We start from the raw sequence: 17,339 nt of genomic DNA on the forward strand, positions 1-17,339 counted from the left end.
TTGTCTTCCTCCCTCCCTCCTTCCCATGAATCCTTCCATCCAAATATTTCCTGTGTCAGGCACTGTGCTAGGTACCAATGGTACAATGTTGATACAACAGTCTTTACCCTTAAGAAGCTTATTCTCAAGATCGAGACAAATAAATAATCACATCTATGTAAGACTGCTTCTGAGCTGAATGCTTAGAAAAGGAGGTGCTATGAAAGTGCATAAGAGGGTCATTTTATTTCATCAGGGAGGATTTCCCAGAGGAAGTGACATGGAATAGCAATTTGAATGAGGAGTAGTTTTTAATTATGTTTGCATTCTGGGTAGAGGGTTATGAAGAGAAGCAGGGCAGCATAGAAAGAATGAACTTACTCATTTTGTTGTTCTTAGAGTTCTCATAGTTCTATTAAAGTGTGATTTCTTTTTCTAGACTGTACTATTTAATGATTAATGATATCTAGAACCTTCACACTTTATCTGTTTATACAGTTACATAAAAAGCAATAAATATTATGTACAATAGAAAATATATGCACAATAAAATATTTAAATGAGCTAGAGATGAAACAAGCTATATTTAAATTAATTTTTATAATAATTTACTTATGTTTTTTTGTTTTTCCTAAAATATGTTGATGATGCCTGCCCACATTAGAGAGGACCAATCTTCTTTTACTTGGTCTACTGATTCAAATGCTAACCTCTTGTGGAAACAACCTCACAGACACACTCAGAAATAATGTTTTACCAGCTATCTAGGCATCCTTTAGGCCAGTTAGTGAACACATAAAATTAACCATCATATGGCTCTTCTTAAAATTTAATTGGAAGATGTTACATTTCTATATTATAAAAAATGGACTCAAACCTGATTTTATTTCATTTGGAAGATGAGTAACCAAGTTAGAAAATTCTGTTTCCATAATTTTTTAGTGTACTTTGAGAGTTTTAAATAAGTGAAACACTTAAATTGTCTTTGGCAAGAACATCACAAATGGATGAAACATTTCCAACCATTCAATTTAAAAATGTTCTTTCCATAGCATGAATTTCTTTCAAAAAGCTCTTATTTTCTCTCATTATTAAAATGTTACCATTAGCTTAAAGGGAAATTAAATGCTTCTTTTTTCAGCAATATTTGTATGGTACTATATTATCAGCAGCTATTTGTCATCAAAACAGAGGTAAGCGAATTTGAAATGTTTATTTTTTTAAAAAAGAAATTATATTTGGCAACTCTTTTCAGCACATTAGCAGCAGATATCTAGTGAACCCACAATAGATGTTCACAGCTCCTGGCATCTCTTTGGTATGGTAAACATGCCATCATTTAATAATATAAGCCATAATCTACTTAACTGGGCATAGGGAAATGTCATTGAGGCACCACGTGGTGGACACAAAGGGCTACTATCAATGCTTTTGTATGGGGAAGTCTCCTCTTCCTTTAGGAGACCTTAGACTGGCTGACACATGGGCCATGTGAAGGCACCAGTGTTAATATGCACATTAAAAGGTAAAGCTGTTTTTCTTCTCTCTCTCTCTCTCTCTCTCTCTCTCTCGTTTCATTATGTTCTTCCAGTACTTCATTGCATTATCTTTGTGTAGCCACTGTGTATGCACACATTCCACACATTCTATTTCAGAAATCACCAGTTTAGAGCCAGACTTCTGTTTTCAGGTATTTACCTTTCAGTTTGTGCAGTACTTTTTTTCTCAACCTAGTGTCTGTTTCTGAAAGTGATGTCCATGGCCCACTGGTTTCAGACCAGGTACAATTACAGATTTCTGGATCCTATCGCAGAACTATTTACATTGGACTGTCTGGGAGTCTGCATTTGTCATGAGTTCCTTCAGGGGCTTCTTTGGCACACCACCGTTCAGACCTACTGCACTGCATTGCAAACACTGTGGAGAGGGAACCAGCTCCCTAATCCATTTTATCACTAGTACCTGCAATAAGCACTTGTTGAACTAAATTGTAATGATCAGGTTAATTTCTCCTCTGGCAGAGAAAATGAGGGTTTAGTTAGAGTAACTAGTTACTTTTCCCTCCCTCCTTCGTCCCTCCCTCCCTCCCTTCCTCCCTCCCTCCCTCCCTTCTTTCTTTTGTTATTATAGGAACTTGGGTAATATGAAACATACTAAAAGCATTGCCTTCTTCACTGGAACCTCTTAAATTAAATGTCTAACCATTGTGCTGTACACATGAAACTAATATAAAATAATATTGAACGTCAACTGTAATTGAAAAAAATAAAAGCACTGCTTTCATAGAGTTGATATATTGTCAGGGGAAGACGAAATAAAAAATAACATACATAAATAAATTATCTACTATGATAGAAGGTGGTAGTTGCTATGGGAAAAAAAGTAGAGCAAGGTAAGGGATCAGGAGTGCCGGGGCAGTGGGAAGTGGGGGCAGGACAGTCTGTAGGGTGATGGGGGTGCTCACTAAGATAGGATCTAAGAGAAGACTTAAAGGAGGGGAGGGAATTAGCCAAGGGGACATTCCTCTCACTCCCACAAATCCTGCTCATCCTCCTTCACAGGTTTCAACCAAGACTTCTGAGAAATTTTAGACGCTGTGGATACATGGCAGGAGCTCAGTACATTTTGGCTGAATGAATAAAAATAGCATTTTGGAGAGAGAAACATGTGGAGAAACGAAACTATAAAGTTCCTCTTCAAAACAGGAAAAACAACCAAATAAATAAAAAACTATTTCAAATCATATGAAGACACCTAAAAATGTCCCTAGCAGCATTTGAGGGCTTTACACATCAAATGCTAGAGCAAAAGCCCCCTCACAGAGCCAAGCGGCCTCCTGTGTAGCTAGGCCGACCTCACCCTTGCGGGGGCTCCGGTTCATCTGAGTGGTCCAGCCACCACCCTTCAGTATGGAAACCTAGCTTACATTTCCCAATATGCCACTCATAACAATACTTGGACGGGGTGAAGTGTACTTAAAAATTCTCCACGATAAAACATTTGGTGGTTTTGTTTTGCTTTTGTATTTTTTGGAACATATATAACTTCTTGTCTAAAGTATTTAAATAAAAGTAAATTGATTATGGTTAATTGATTATGATTAAGTTTACTGCTTGAATGTATTGATTTTAATTCCTAAGAAATCAATATATTTAAAGTTGTGAATTAGCAATACTGAATTTAATGAATATACTTAAGAAGCAATTAAAATATTTGTGGACATGACTTATATTAAAAATAATTAAGCTGTTTTTCTCTTTCATCAGTTTTAAGTTTAAAATCTTTTTGTCATAATCTGTGATTTATAACTTTCAATCAAAGTAAGAGGACCAGAAACTACTCAAAGTAGCGCCTCTTCTTTTCAAACATGCTACCACCTCATATATAATAAGGACAATAAGTGGTCAGCTAGGTTCTCATAGAATGTAGAGCTACAAATTACCTAGAGCTACAGATTACAGGCTAATTAAGGCCTTACTAGCCACCTATCCCTTTTAAAAAAACAATGAATGAACCTGAGTCAAGGCAGCAAAGGTTAAATGATTTCTCTGAGGGTAAAAGAGCCAGTCAACGTGAAACAGGACAACCACTTCATTTTTGACCTCAAGGACAGATCACATACATTTCACTGCACTGGACTGTAATACTTTAATACTTTCACATTTGGGGCCTCACATGCCTTTCAAAACACAAACACATAGAATTAATAGCTCTATAAACTTAAGTAATCTATTTAAAATAAATATTTCTCCATAAGAATCTAGATTGCTTTTACTTATAAAATATCAGATAAAAAGCAGGGGATTGGTTTGTAGATTTCATTTTGTTTATTGTTAATCAGAACAGAATTAACCATGGATTCTGGTCTCTTCTATAGTTAACCTGAGGAAAAAGAGAATGACATATACTCATGTACCTCAGATACAAGCAAAAAACCACCTTTTTTCGGTCACTAACAGGGAAAACACAAAACAAAGGATTCTTAAAGAATGGTAGTTTTCAGATAATGTTCCAGCTTTTTAGGGAAAAAAGTATGAAGAAGACAAAAGTAACACCTTCTTTCTGTAACAGAAAGTCAGATTAGAAACATATTTAAAAATGTGAATAGAACCTCCAATGGCAACATCACAAAAGTAAATAAAAGAGCACTGTGCATCCTCCTTAAAGAGTCCATCTTGCCCTAACCGGTTTGGCTCAGTGGATAGAGTGTAGGCCTGCGGACTAAAGGGTCCCAGGTTCGATTCTGGTCAAGGGCATGTACCTTGGTTGCGGGCACATCCCCAGTAGGGGGTGTGCAGGAGGCAGCTGATCGATGTTTCTCTCTCATCGATGTTTCTAACTCTCTATCCCTCTCCCTTCCTCTCTGCAAAAAATCAATAAAATGTATTTAAAAAAAAAAGAGTCCATCTGTGTGGTTCTCAGTTCCTTACTGATCAGAGAAGAGAAAAGTACAATGGCATTATTGGCACAGAGCTTTATCTAATACTGTCAACTGCCTGGTAGTAGGCTTGAGTCCATTCACGACTTTTCAATTTTGATATATGACATTTTACCAAATCCACGTGACTTTTAAAAAGTTGCATTAACAGTCAGGGGTTTGGTTTTTTTAGAATTAAAAGAGTAAAAACCTATTACCTACATATAATCTGAAATCTGACTATTCAGACTTTTTATACTTTAAAAAGGCAATATTTAATATAACTCCAAACAAAAGCCAAATCAGAATTGGCCAAGCATAAGAACATTATACAAACTACTTTCATAGTGTAGTTCTGTGTACAAGAATGACTCTGAAATGAAATTGTCTTATTTCTAGCCATTTTCTTCCATAAACAATAACAATCACAGATAAAAGGATTGCTTGCAACCTTACCAGAAATTTCTTGGGGGAACATTCTAGTCTTCAAAACAAACAGTATCTGTCAAATTCTTACTGCAAAATCTAAAATGTTAATCCATGTACTGTATTTCATTTGTAATAAGTCTTTGTGATAAGGTTAACACTTCAGCACATAACACAAATAAGAGAGCACCAAACAATGAAAATTACTCTGCTTATGTTTCCGTATTAGAATTTTATTTGCTAAAGGGTAAAAACAGATTTGCAAAATTCACAGTTAACTTAAAACAATAGTTTTAAACCTTTTATTCCTAGCCCTTACTGCCTTCAGGAAGGGAAGAACATCTGGTTATTTAAGGAACACAATATGTTCACATTTTCTATGACTTTTGTTTCTAATTGGGTCTTAAAATTTTTTTTGAATTTGAACAACTAGTTAGAACAATGTTTTTTAATCACTTCATATTTTTCAGACTGTCCTCCTTCTATCCCTCTACTTATTCAGTGGATTCTTTTTGGAAATCTGCTCAGTGGTTCTAATATGATAAAGACAAGGAAATAAGAATTAGGATTGTGGCATAGAGCTAAGTATAGAAATCATATTTATGGTGAACAGAGTACAGGATGCTACAAACAGGTATCTGACATCCAGTCTTTACATACAGCATACATTTTAAAAATTTTCATACAGTTCTTGGGCCACTTACATACCTGGCAGTTTCATTTATTACAGATACAAATAAATGTCTAATACAAATGAAGAATTGGGTGAGCAATAGCAGTAACTAGGATTCCACTATTTTTAAAACTAATGAAGCTATAGCTCTTGTTTGGAAAGGTGGGCAGAAGACCTGGGTTCAATTGCTGGCTCTGCCATTGAGCTGTGTGATCTTGAATAAGTTTTTATACTTCACCTTGATCCTCTGTGCTCATCTGCAGAAGGAGGGGCTGGATTAGACTCTCTAGGTTTTCTGCAGTTCCAAAATGTGACAGTCTAAATAAAGTAGGTTAACTACATTCTTTATTATGTCTTCCTTGTTCCATAATATTTAAAACTGGTAACAAGTTTTCAAATAATTCTGACACAGTAAATTAAGGAACCAGATGCTCTTTAAGTTCAAGTTGTAGGGTTAGCTCGCCATCTTGATAAAAATGGCAGCTGACAAATATATAATTGGCTACAACTTCTGTTTAGAATGTAGATATGGGTTCCAGAAAAATGCTAGGTGAATGGGATACACCTAGATTAGAGTCAGTATTGGAAGAGGCTTAGCATTTGAGTCAGAATTCAATTCTACCCTTATTTTCTTAACACCAAGCAGTGCAGAACACAAAGCTAAATAAAAATAAAATAAAATAAAAAAGAACAGCATCATAAGGAGAAATAATTGAAAAAAAGTCAATAAGCAAATAGCTAGAATACAAGGTGTTGTGAGGACTCATGTCCTATTTGAGCCCGAGCATGACTTTCTGGAGAAGGCAGATGGATACAGGAATCTCAGGAGAAGGTGAGTAGATGCAAGGTCATGGAGCCACTCTAGCTAGCTTGGAAGCTTACAAGGTTTTTTGGCCGTGGGAAAGCCATCTAACCTTAACTTCTCTGCATTGAGAAGCAATGAGGGAAGATAACCTGCTCTGCCTACCTCACAGCTTGTTGTGAGGACCACATTGAGCCCATCAGAGTGCTTGCAAACTGAAAGAACATGGCCCTATTATTACAGTTTACAGGCCCATTATTTCCAAAAGTCTGTTCAAATAAGAAACAGTTTCACTGTAAAGCCGGCATCACAGCTGATATAAAACAACTAAAGCTCAGTGTCTCAAGCTCTACTTGCAGAGTCTGTTCTCAACTAAGCAACTCCACTGGGATTCAGGGGCAGCAGCATGACCAAGTGCTTTTCCGAGGTTGACAATGAACCCCTAAGCTCAGAGTTCCTTGTTTATTTTTTATACGATTGAGTCTGTCAGCAGCACTCAACACTGCAGTAATGTGAAGCTGGGATATGAAAAGTGTACTTTCATGACTCAAATCTCATCTTTATACTAATTTACTTCATAGAGATTTGTGTGTTTATATACTTACTCTGATCAACTTGTATCAGGGATGATTCAAGTGTTGTGTTGTTGCTAATAATAGAAAACATTGAAGGCACTCTGATGTTTACATTTTTATGGGATATGGGTGGGGTGTGAGCACCACCTTTCCCTCTATTCCCCGCCTCAGCACAAATGGCTTCCTTTATGACTTTATAAGACATTAACTTTACTCTAAACTCTGAAATCACTTGTGGATTTCTGTAATATATATAAAGACAATATATTCCTTTTTATTGTATCTTTGTAGCACTGGACTAAATCCTGTTAGATCGTTAGAAGTCAGTTCTTATGGACAAAGGATGCTCTGGTTGGGTGGATCATTAGACACAATTGATTTCAACCACAAAAGAGAAGATCAATTCCTGCCCAATTTATTATGTCTCAGGAATATCTGTTTAAGATACTACATTTTGAACCATTATCTTAATCATGTTTTTACTTGGTAAGATCCTGAATGTAAAAGTAGGGGTTACCTTTTTTTAGATACTTATGCTATAAATTATTTTTTTCTCTTAAACCTTAGAAAGCATATTTGTTAATCCTTATAGAATGGTTTTATTATACTTGTATATTAGATATACTACACTATTGAGATAAAAGTACTCTATTAAAATCACAGATTACACTAATAACATTGACAGATTTATTGTATACAATTCTGCAATTAGAAGAGTGAATAATTCATAGTAAGAACAACCATAATTAGCTAGGGAAAAATGATCAAGATCAATAGATTTAGGTAACATATTCATTTCTACCTTCAATTAAACCAAGCAAATTACACAAGTAGATAATTCAAATAGTTATTTTTGAACTTTTCCCCACTCTGTATAACTCTAAGAATTCCTAATGCTGAGCAGACAGAATTTACCTTAAGTTTGTAGAGTAAAACTTATTGACCAGAAACCTCATTATTTTTTTAATGGATATTTTGTAATCTTGGTTATTTTTTACAAAAAAATATATACTTACACAAATTACATATAACACATATATGTAATAATATAAAATATGGAACTTTTGATTTTCATAGTCAGACTCTTAAACCTTACCAAAAAAATTGCTATCTTATATATCAGAGAAGTAATGGATTATATTTCTGATACTTAATGAAATTTTGAATAAGGGAAATGATAAAATTATGTATTTCTGCAGAAAATGGATATAGGTACAAGGAAATGAATTATTTTAAATCAATCAATTAATAGAGAATATACTCAAATGTTGAAGTCTACGACCAAAGAAAGGGCAGAAATCCCTTTGAATCAAAATGTATGTTGAACATGTTGAACATGGAGGCCCAAGTTGATCAGACAGAGCTTTGGCAATGGATCCACAAACAGACTGACTCAAAGACAGCTCGACAACTGCCAACAAGACTGTTGGTGATGCTGCCAAAGAGCCAAAGGCTGGGAATACCACCCAATGTCTGGCATTCTCCTATTCGTGTTTGAAGCTTTCTCTCTTACATTTCGTCCAATATTTTTGTTTGGCTCAAACGCATCAAAAATTCACAGATTTTTTTAGATCATTAAATGTTCTTATTTTCAAGAAATATAACATTAGTTGTAAAAGAGCACACTTTTTCTCCGAAGTGTAAAGACAATTTTGGTGACTTGCTTTAAAGTTCAACTAGAGAAATCAGCATTATAGTCTGTTGAAGTCTTTATTTTATTAGGCTACTCTTCACCCCCAAAATAAGAAATACATATTTATAATATGAAATAATTTAGTATTTCATAATTTCATAAGTTGCTATAGAACTGGTCCTTTTTCATAGCTCTGATGTCCTGGTCTTCACATGGCCCCCGAGGCTTTACTTGGATAGGCTGGCCCTCTGAGGGGTTCCAATGATAATGAAGGTGGTGATAAAGAGAAGCAAGCTCATCTACTTTCTTGCATTCTGAGGAGGGCAGGAGAACAGGACAACCTTTTAAGGGACAAGAGATGTGTGCTCCATTTAATTTGCTGCTCAGTTGCTAGGCAATGAGGTATATTAGTTTTGGCCTATAACTCTGGGCAAATTCTTTCATCAGACAATTCATCTGCCATTAGACAAATTCTCCATGAGGAATTCTTGGCATCATACAGAGACTCCAATTTTTCTGGAAAATGGGTATATCCTACTTGGGAAGCTTACCTTTGGATCTCGAAGGAACAGAGCCTTAAGGATCAGTGAGTGTACATCCCCAATCACTGGGTAATGCATCAGAAGGCCGAGACAGGTCTGGTAGTTACTAGAGATCACTAAATAAGAAGGAAAAAATAATTCAGAAGCAATATTTCTTCAGATGTTTGCATTATTGAGTAAAAATACAACAACAAGTCAAAGAAAGTAAACGAATAACCGCTTTGATAAACGGAAACGGGGAGAAGAGACCTTCACCCCATGGCCTCTGAGGCAACGTGCTGAACTGTTAACTGCAATCTAATGAACTAGCATGTAGCCTCAGGGGGTGCTGGAAGGAAAACCCTCAGACACAGATATGTGTGTGTGTTTACAATACAAGTAATCTCTGAAAGCATGCATATTTACTGCCATTTACATGGCTGTGTTTAAATGTCTCCAGTTTTGCTGCTTAGAAATTACAAAAATATCATGAATGGGAAAGAACCAGTTTAAAATTTTCATAAAATAATACTTACCCTGATTTTATGCTTCATAACTTACATGTTACATATATTCCTTTTTATATATACACATATTAAAAAATTCAAAATTTTTAAAAATGTATTTTCTTCCAATTATTTGTTTTCCTAAAGGTAACAAGAAATTTAGGGAAAATATCTAAGCAGTATTTCTTGGAGGAAAAATATCAAAATCTTCATAGATAAGCCTAACTGTGTGACTTAGATTGTCATTTAATTTTTTTTCAAATCAACCTAATTATGGGCACAATTATTAAACACATCTTTCAGGCAGGTCTATGTAAACTACTTCATTTCTTGGCCATCCATCAGCCACCCTGTCACAGTCGGGCCTAGTAAGGATGTTTGTTTTGTGAGCCACACGGACATCCTCCACACCACTGTGAAGAAACTTTAGTTACAACTTCCTGTGGCTGCAACTAAACCCCTTTTATTAATCAGAGTAGTTAGTTGAAAAAGATTCCATAGGAAAACTGTGATTCAACAGAAACAACACAAATCACAAAATAAATGTTTGTGATCAGAAATACCATTGATTCTTAGATTCCCTCCCCCTTCTGTTGGAAACAGCATTTCTTGCTATAGCTTCCCATCTCTCCCTCTGCCCATGAACATTGTGGGGAAAGGAGACAGGACTGGGCAAAATGAATAATTATAATCTATGTAAGGAACCACTTTATCATCTTCATTTCCGTTGCTGATCTGACAGCTTGTAATTTCATACATCTGCTTTCATTTGTAAAGCACTCACTTATCCTACCCTTTCTATATCTGTTCAGACTCTCCTTTTCTTATTTGTTCATTTTGTCATATTCACATTCAGTTACCTATTGTCCTTTTTTCTCTAGAATTCAAAAAGCTTGGATACTAAGAACAGTATAATGTTTTCATGTACTGTCTTCTTGGAGAGCTAACAAATAAATAAAACTTAGATAATCAATTCATTTTATAACTCATAAAGTTATTCTCCCAAAAGTTACAATGGTTATATATTAGTAACTGACCCAGGAAGTATTCTTGTATCTTTTGGAAATAGTTATGGCCTTGGGATTCAAAGATGTGGGTTTGAATCCCAGGACACCATTTGAAACTTTCATTAAAGTTTCCTGAAGATTAAATGACATAATCTATGTGACTGATTTATAGCAGCTGCTTAAAACCTGTTAAAGGTAACCTCTCTGAGTTTAAGTTTAGCCATCTGGAAAACAACTTTCTCATTTAAAAAAACTATATGCCTGCCCTAACTGGTTTGGCTCAGTGGATAGAGCGTTGGCCTGCGGACTGAAAGATCCCAGGTTCGATTCCGGTCAAGGGCATGTACCTTGGTTGCGGGCACATCCCCAGTAGGAGGTGTGCAGGAGGCAGCTGATCAATGTTTCTCTCTCATTGAGGTTTCTAACTCTCTACCCTTCTCCCTTCCTCTCTGTAAAAAATCAATAAAATATATTTTAAAAAAACCCAAAACAAAACTATATGCCTACCTCATTCAATTCAATGATTATTTGTTGAGTACCTAATCCATGGCAGGCCCTATGTTAGGAGGGGGATGCAGAGATGAGCAAAACACATCCTTGCCCTGCAGAAATGTAAACTACAGGAGGGCAGATGTGCAACAATAAGAATTTATTACTACCACCATCACAAGATGACAATGAATTATTGAAGGCTTTCTGAGACCAGGCCCATTGCCAAGAACTTTATCTGCAATATCTCATTTAGTTTCTATGATAATCTTATTATAAGGGTACAAATATTATCCTTGTTTTACAGATGAGAAAAGTGATACTTGGAAAGGTTATGTCATTTGCCCAAATCGCACACCCCTTGGTGTATAAGGTCAGGTATAGTAAATATTTAGAAACAGGCACAAATTCTCATATTTAGGTATAAAATAGCACATAAAAAAATAATCATGGATTAAATATAAAACAAAAATTAAGAGCTAACAACAAAACCTTAAATTAAAGCTTTAACAATTTATTGTGCATCTCCACTGAAAATAAAGCTAATGAGTGTGTGAGTCTTGCAAGGTAACCAACCAGGCATGCAGAAGACATTAAATAAATGCAATGTGCTCTGAAAAAGTATTTGTTGAGGGCTTACTACCTGGAGGAAAAAATACATAATTACTACATGCAGTGTCTCCAACTGTTTAAAAACTTTTACTATACTAACTTTCCCAGTTACAAAATGGCAACATACAAAATGGACTTCAAAAGAACCAGACGACCAAGTGGGGGTGGGAAGTAAATCATAAGTAAAAACAAAACTTTTATTCCTTATACTCTGGGAGAAAGCCAAGTATAAAGCAGGGTCATATCCTTCTCCAAATAGAGTGATTTTCACCCAGTGTTAAGACCCTCATAAGATTCTGTCCTTGATGATCCTCATTTCTCTATGAGCTTTTGGGCACACTAATATGAAACTTTTAAATTACTTTTTTGGAAGGAGTACAATTCAGAGCAGCCATTCTTTGTCTAGTAAACGACTTCACTTAATGGTTTACACCTTTTTTTTTTAAATGTATATTTTATTGATTGTTTACAGAGAGGAAAGGAGAGGGATAGAGAGCTAGAAACATCGATGAGAGAGAAACATCGATCAGCTGCCTCCTGCACACTCCCCACTGGGGATGTGCCCGCAACCAGTACATGCCCTTGACTGGATTCGAACCCGGGACCTTTCAGTCCGCAGGCCGCTCTATCCACTGAGCCAAATCAGCCAGGGCGATTTACACCTTTAAACATACAGTTTTGCCAACTGAAAGGCAGTAAGTAAGCAAGTATCAAGAGCAGAATTATTGGTGGCCAGGGTGCAAGCATTGGAGAAAGGACCCCAAGTGGCCCCTCAGGCAGGGGTGCTAAGAAGAAATGGAGACATGGAGGGAGAAAAACAGGTGCAGGTCTTGCTTATAAAAAGGAGATTCGGAGTTTAAATTTTACTCCGCATTTGTTAGCAGTCACTGAAAGACTAGACTATACGTAATGTGATCAGATCTTTCAGAAAGATTGACACTGGCACAGGGTGATCAGTGGGAGGGAGCAAAAGAGGGACAAGAGGCAGCAGGCAGGTAAAAAGAGCACACCTGAAGTAAGAATGGGAGGAGGGGTGTAATGGGCAAAAACGCTGGAAAAATGGATAGGTCTTTGTATAAAATTAAGTTTGGGGAGTGTGTGCTTATGACAAAGAAACAGAAAAGCAATAGCAGACAAGAAGAACTTAGTAAAAATATTAACAAATTTATATAAAGCTAATTAAAGGGTAGAGCAACTTTTATTTCTTTGTGGAAGTTTGAAAGATAGCTTTTATTTTTACAAAAGTTATACATGTACTTAAAGGAGTCAAACAATTCTCTAAGTCTGGTTATAAAAACAGCCATTGCTGTCTCTTACCCCATTTCCCACTCCCAGAAGCACTGGCTTTCTTTTAGCTGATTAAAAAAACATACCTTCCATATTGTGAAAAAAGAAGATGCTAATATTACTAGCTCTTATTTTAAATGTTATCAACTGATGCCCCATCGAAGAAGACAAAGCTTTAACAAAGCTTGTCCTTAGCACTGAACTTGCTCTGACCTCCACACCCCGCAGGCATTCTTTCTCTCCCCCCATTAAGTTATATCATAATGTCATTGAGATCAACTTTTAGAGTTTTCGTTTTTATAACTAGGCAAATGTTAGCACAGTGCATCACAACTACCTTTCCTTTCTTGCACAGCCTCTGTCCTTTCCTGGAGTTTATAACAGTTTGTTTTTCATTTGCCTTGTATATGCATTTAACATTAAATTAACCTGAAATGCTCTCCTAGGCATATGAATCTCTTCAGTACTTTCCAAAATTTTAGGTATTTCATTAATTTCAAAAAGTTTCTCTTGAGGCCTCTGGCTTGCTCCCTCATCCTGGGATGTCCTTCACCTCTTGCCAGTGTTGTAATCCTTGTTTCCTAGAGTAACTAGCTTATTCCGTCTTGCTTGATTCTCTCACCTGGTGGAGCAACATCCTCCAAATGTTTTATGCACAAAACATGAGTTTATTGAAAGCTTCTCTGTTTGGAAGAGTTTCCATTGGCAACTAACAGTTTGGCTAGGTACAGAATTCCGGGTTGGAAATAACTTTTCCTTCAAACTGGGAGTACTGACTGCTGCAGAGCTTTCGGATTTCCAGTTGCAAAGCCCCCAACCTTCTAATTCCTAATCCTTTATGTGACTTGTTTTTTCTTCTCCTCTCCACTAATTGTCTGTAAATCCATGATAATGTACCTATTTTCATAATAGACCCTTTCATTTTAGAAATTCATGTTTTTCTGTTTAACTAGAAATTTCTAATTGTTTCTTTGATGATTTTCTCCCTTCTGTTTATTTTGTGTTTGTTGTTTCTTCTCTTTCTCTTTTAAAGAAATCTCATTTAGATGGAATCTCGTGGCCTGGTCCTCTAATTTGCTTTCTTATTTTCTAACTCTGTTTTATGTGCTAGTTTCTGGGACACTTTTTCAATTTTATATTCCAGCCATCTGATTTTCATCATATTTCAATTTTCAATTACATTTTCCCTTTATGTATTTTCCTAGCTCTCTGAGAAGTTTTTTCCTCCCTGCGTAGTCTCTGTGTCCTCCAGGTTACTTTTAGCCTGGTTACTTGTTTAGATATCTGCTTTCACTTTGATGTTTTCCTCAAATGGTTGGTGTTTTTTGGCTACCTGCTCATGTTTAAGAATGAGGCAGTGCCAAGGTAACTGGAAGGTAGCTACATGTGCATAGAGGGATGGGTTTATCGTAGGTCATTTCTTGGGCAATTCATGAGCCTGGATTTTTAAGTCTTTTCCCTTAGACCAGTGGTCGGCAAACTGCGGCTCATGAGCCACATGCGGCTCTTTGGCCCTTGAGTGTGGCTCTTCCACAAAATACCGACTTCTGCGCATGGGCCACAAAGTTTCAATCGCACTGTACATGCGCACCCGCACATGGTATTTTGTGGAAGAGCCACACTCAAGGGGCCAAAGAGCCGCAGTTTGCCGACCACTGCCTTAGACTGATTAGATTTCCCCAGAGAGGAGTCTCCCAAACTTCCTCCTGGAGGAAGACAGTTTGGCCTCAGTTCGGTGTTCTGCTATTTGAGATGGTAAAGAAGACCAAAGGGCTCAATATTCACTGAAATTGCCAGAGCCCCTAGTCCAGAGAACCTCTGTTTTAACATGTCCACAGCATAAATCCTGGAGGTAAAGGCTATAGATCTGAGTACAACAGCTTCTTAAATAGATGTTCAACCAGTTCTTGTTTGTTTTTGTTTTAGTCTTCACTCTTTCCCTCCTCCTACCAATTTCCAATTTCCAGAGGTTCTTAGCACTGCAAATTTCTACACTTTTCGAAATGTTATGGGTTATTTCTTTGCTTTGCCCATTATCACTTTTGTATTTAGTTATCATGGATCTGCTAAATCAGTTATGACTGATCCATCTTTTCCTGCTTCCAAAATTGCTGTAATCTCCTTCCTAAGTCTCTGTGTCTTGTGGGTTTATGCTATTTTAATGGGATTTTAGGAGCAATGGAGGTAAATGTAACATAGTCGGCAGTTAGACAGACATGAGCAGAGTAGGAATGATAAGCCAGGTACAGAAAATCACCAGGGCGAAAAGCCCCGCATGCTGAGCAATGGACAATTGTAAGATAGGACCTTACCCCCATGGTGACCTTTCCTCTTCGAGCATATCTCTGGTCTCATGCGGTTCAAACCCTTCCCTGACCTTTCCTCCCCAGGCATGTTGCTAGTCATGTGTTAGACACCCTTAGAGGAGGAACAAAGGGTCCTTCATACAAGCCCTTGCACAACCACTCCCTTAAGCATTAAGTCCTCAGGACAATGAGGTTCTGACTTGCATCAAATATTCTTAAAAACAAAACCTCGGGTCTGTTGACTCCAGAGACAGAGTTTAGATCAAACTAACTTCTAGGTCTCAGTTGTGTTTCAGCTCCAGGCCCAGGAAAGCAGTGACCAGGTGGGGTGATGCCATGGCTGATATCAGGACCCACTGTGACAACTAATGATTCTCTGACCAAAATAGTAGATACCATGACCCTGCAAGGACACACCTGGAAAGCTGATAAATATTCTACTGGGATTCTCCCGAGACTCCAGATAAAAGTCCTTAAAATGAAGGACCATCCCCCCACCCCTCGCACGCCCTTGCCTCTTCCCACCTCCTTTCCCCAGAGTGCTCTCTTTCTCTCTCTCTTGAGCATGCCCACACCTTTCCCCACTTTCTCTTCCCTCAAGGTACCTTTGCTTTCTTTCCCCTGAGCTCCAAGGGCCATTTTTTTGCCTTTGTAATTTGTTTCCTAAGCCCACACAGCCCAGCTGGCTCTCTTCTTTCACAACTCATGTCTTGTACCTCTGTGACTTTCTAAATAAACTTCTGCTTGTATCTGGGCCTAGGCTCTGAATTCTTTCGTAGCCAAAACTCAAGGATCAAGGTCTAACATCTGGTGCAATTCACTGTTAACAAATGCATCTCATATCTGATATCCTCAATCACTTCTTTTATAATGTTTCTACTCAGCACCTAGGCAGGTGAATTAAAGGGGAAGGATGTAGGTAGGAGGCAATTGGGTGGATAAACTTGCGGAAGTAAATAGTCAGAAAGCCCAAGATTACCATCTCCTTTTCTCGAATCATCAAAAAGAATAGCTCCAGTCAATGTGCAAGACTGTTCACATTCTCTTTTGGAAGCAACAGATGGACATGGCATCTTGAGCATTCCTGGGTAAGATTACAGTGGCACATTAATTTTGTAGCTCTGGGTCCTTGGGCCTTTGAACTCTGGGACTTAGACCATTGCCCCCCTGGTTCTTAGGCCTTCAGACTTGGATTGAATTACACTATTGGCATTCCTGGTTCTCCAGCTTGCAGATGGCCTATTGTGGGACTTCTAGGCCTCCATAATTATGTAAGCCAATTCATATAACAAATCTTCTCATATACATGATTCATTTTCTCTGGAAAGCCCTAATACAAAAGGCTTCACCTGACAGGCCTCACAGGGGAAAACTGTCCTCCCCACACCAGATGGTGCACAGCCAGCACATTGTGGTCTCTCAAAGGAGCTGCAATCAAGGTCTTAGGACAACGTAGCTGGTCATGATCTTTCACATGTTTCTATTCCTAGTCCTAGTGCTTTCATGCCTAGACTTCTTTATCTGAGGCTTTGGTAGAGATCTTCAAAGGCACCTTTTGCCAATACCTCTTACAGGGGTAGGAGACGGGAATTCTGAAGATACCTTTCCTCATTTGACTTAGTACCAGTATTTTTTCACTCCTAGCACCCTGTTCTGATACCCCCACCACCTCGAGGTTCATAAAACTGCCAAAGTCTTTTGTTCAGTGCTTCCTAAACAGTGAGACGACCTCGCATCTGTGCTGATCCACTTGATCTTTGACCAAAGTGCCGTTTCATGGGTGAAATGGAACAGAGGGAATTTACATTTTCTCCAGAGTTTGACCCTTGCTTGTACCACCTTAATAAGTGATTAGAGGCTTAACCTTTCACTTTTGACTTGTTGCTTTAATTAGCTACTCTGACACCTAAAAGCTCAGCTCTCTCCCGCCCAGCCAAGCTGAGCTCCTGGCATTTACCATATAATCAAGCAATTGTGCTCCTTGGTATTTACCCAATTGTAATGAAAACTTGTAGCCACACAAAAAATTGCACACTGATATTTACAGCAGCCTTATTCATAGCTGCCAAAACTTGGAAGCAACCAAGATGGCCTTTAGAAAGTAAG

The 17,339-nt window shown here is 37.5% G+C and overlaps 1 protein-coding gene across 13 annotated transcripts in view; it reads right to left on the reverse strand.

Annotated features, from left to right (window-relative positions):
* Window positions 1-17,339, reverse strand: part of TBC1D5 (TBC1 domain family, member 5) — a 425,203-nt gene that overhangs the window by 84,098 nt on the left and 323,766 nt on the right. For all 13 annotated transcript variants that reach the window (XM_014537570.1, XM_005863632.2, XM_014537574.1 and 10 more), the window contains one exon: window positions 9,057-9,163. In XM_014537570.1, coding sequence (XP_014393056.1) covers window positions 9,057-9,163 — 107 coding nt within the window. The remainder of the gene's footprint in view (window positions 1-9,056; window positions 9,164-17,339) is intronic.

Source organism: Myotis brandtii, unplaced genomic scaffold (assembly GCF_000412655.1).
Source record: "Myotis brandtii unplaced genomic scaffold, ASM41265v1 scaffold18, whole genome shotgun sequence".
Classification (NCBI taxonomy): domain Eukaryota; kingdom Metazoa; phylum Chordata; class Mammalia; order Chiroptera; family Vespertilionidae; genus Myotis; species Myotis brandtii.